Raw genomic sequence first — 2,063 nt, 5'->3', positions numbered from 1 at the left:
TACTTTTTACCGGATTCCAACTCATTACCGTGTCGACTAGTGTCACAATGTCGCGGCAGTCTCTTTGTCTGTGTAAAAAACACACTTTGGACGCCGTTGATGGAAAAAACCGCTAATTCTCCCAAAAAATCTGACGACGAGTACGATTATCCCGAAGATTTACCGCAGCTACACGTGAACCGGCTGAAGGCAGCAGCAGCAAAATGTCACGAAGGAACAGTCAGCAGTTTGCTCTCATCCCTCTTTGGCCAGTCGTTTGAAGAACTCCATTTCTTACCTATTAAAACGCTACGTATGGTCTACTCCCACCCAATGGATGACGGTCAATTACGAAGCTTTAAAGTCAAGTTCGAGGGCGAAGGAGTGGATGACTATGGTGGTCCATATCGAGAGTTCTTTTCGCAATTCTTCGCCGAGTTACAGATGCTTAACGTACCCGAAAGCGAAGATAATGGGTCCACAAGTTCGGAGCATTCTGCGAATGGAGGACCCAGTAGTACGTCGTTGAAAGTAGACCCCAATGTATCCGTATCAGCGTGTGTCTTGCCCTTCCTTCTGCCTAGTCCGAATTGGCGGAATGGCGTCGGAGCCAACCGTGAGAAATTCGTACTTAATGGAGCTCTTATCGAGCGTCAAATACATGATAAGAAGGTATCGTGTTTATCTGGAGAAAGCGCTGAAGAGAAACGACAACTTTATTGTGAAATGTTTTTCTTTATCGGTCAGATGATCGGTATTTGTCTACGCACGCGTGTGTGCGTTCGTCTCGATCTGGCAATGTCAGTGTGGAAACAACTAGTGGTTGAAGACGACTTGAACCCGGAGAGTGCGCTAGCAACGCTCAAAGAGATCGATTTCGTCGCGTATTCATTATGGAAGACGTTGAAAGGTATTTTAGACGAGTTTAAACGTCCAAATTCAAAGCAGGAAGGGCTAGAAGAACGACTAGAAGCGATGGATTTGGTCTTTACGACTGTATTATCCGATGGACGTTCAGTTGATCTCTGTGAAGATGGCTCCAATACTGCGGTGACTTTGAATAATCTGCAAGAATATATAGATTCTATGCTTCGAGCACGGATCCAAGAAACGCAAGAGGTGATGAATATAGTAAAGCAGGGACTGCACTCCATTATGCCGGTGTCTGCGTTGGGCTCTTCTGACGTGGAATGAGCTTGAGAAACGCATGTGTGGCGTTGCGGAAGTGGACGTGAAGCTATTGCAGATTAATACCGAGTACGACGAAGATTTGTCGATGAACGACGAGTTTATTCAGAGATTTTGGCGCGTGCTGGAAAGTCTCGAAGCGGAGGATAAACGAGCCTTTCTGCGGTTTGTGTGGGCCCGGTCTCGTTTGCCTTTGGGCTCAGCACAGTTCCACCAGAAATTTAAGATCCAAGCGCTTGCGTCTTCGGGTAATGGAGACGCGAACGGCTCATCGTCAGGACCCCCTGGAGGCTGGATGGACTCGCAGATGCCGAAGTCGCATACGTGTTTCTTCGCACTCCAACTCCCACGATATTCCAGCGACGAAATCTGCCGCGAACGACTTTTGTATGCTGTGCGCAATTGCGTCGAAATGGATGGAGACTTCCGTCTTGCTGACACGGAAATGACAGGCTGGACGGGTATCAGTCCGACAGATCAGCTTCGAATTTGAACCGCCCATTTGCCCAAATAAAGGCAGAACGTCCGGATCGAGGCCAAAGATATTGGCGGTATATCCAGTGTTTTAAAAAAATCTAAGCCTTATAAATTGCTCGGAAAGCCTAATCGAATTGCTCTGTAGAAATGTTTTTTTTTTAAGTATTGTCGCTTTCCTCTTCCATGCTCCCCAGTTCTCCACTCATATCTTTTAAATTAAATAGAGCTTGACTATGCTATTACACAATATTTTATCTTTGTCTGTGCACAATGCAGACGAATGTAAATGTGTAAGTGTACGTCTGTTTCGATACTGTACAACATTACACTGTAAATATCCAGAGAGCCACTTATTTTCTATAGTAGTAAAGCTGCGCTATTTAACATCTACTTCGAAGTATTTAAAATTAAGTGTAAAA

The 2,063-nt window shown here is 45.3% G+C and overlaps 1 protein-coding gene across 1 annotated transcript; it reads left to right on the top strand.

Moving 5' to 3' along the window:
• Positions 1-99: 99 nt before the first annotated feature.
• Positions 100-1,660, top strand: PITG_22047 (E3 ubiquitin-protein ligase HERC, putative; the record flags this gene model as incomplete). The annotated part of the gene is made up of 3 exons (XM_002894694.1): positions 100-631; positions 683-1,110; positions 1,175-1,660. 3 exons carry the CDS (start codon positions 100-102, stop codon positions 1,658-1,660), a joined length of 1,446 nt encoding a protein of 481 aa, XP_002894740.1.
• Between the last annotated feature and the right edge of the window lie 403 nt (positions 1,661-2,063).

Source organism: Phytophthora infestans, genomic scaffold (genome assembly GCF_000142945.1).
Source record: "Phytophthora infestans T30-4 supercont1.1043 genomic scaffold, whole genome shotgun sequence".
Lineage (NCBI taxonomy): Eukaryota > Oomycota > Peronosporomycetes > Peronosporales > Peronosporaceae > Phytophthora > Phytophthora infestans.
Note: the sequence above shows the minus strand (reverse complement) of the source record. Positions and strands in the feature narration are given on the sequence as shown.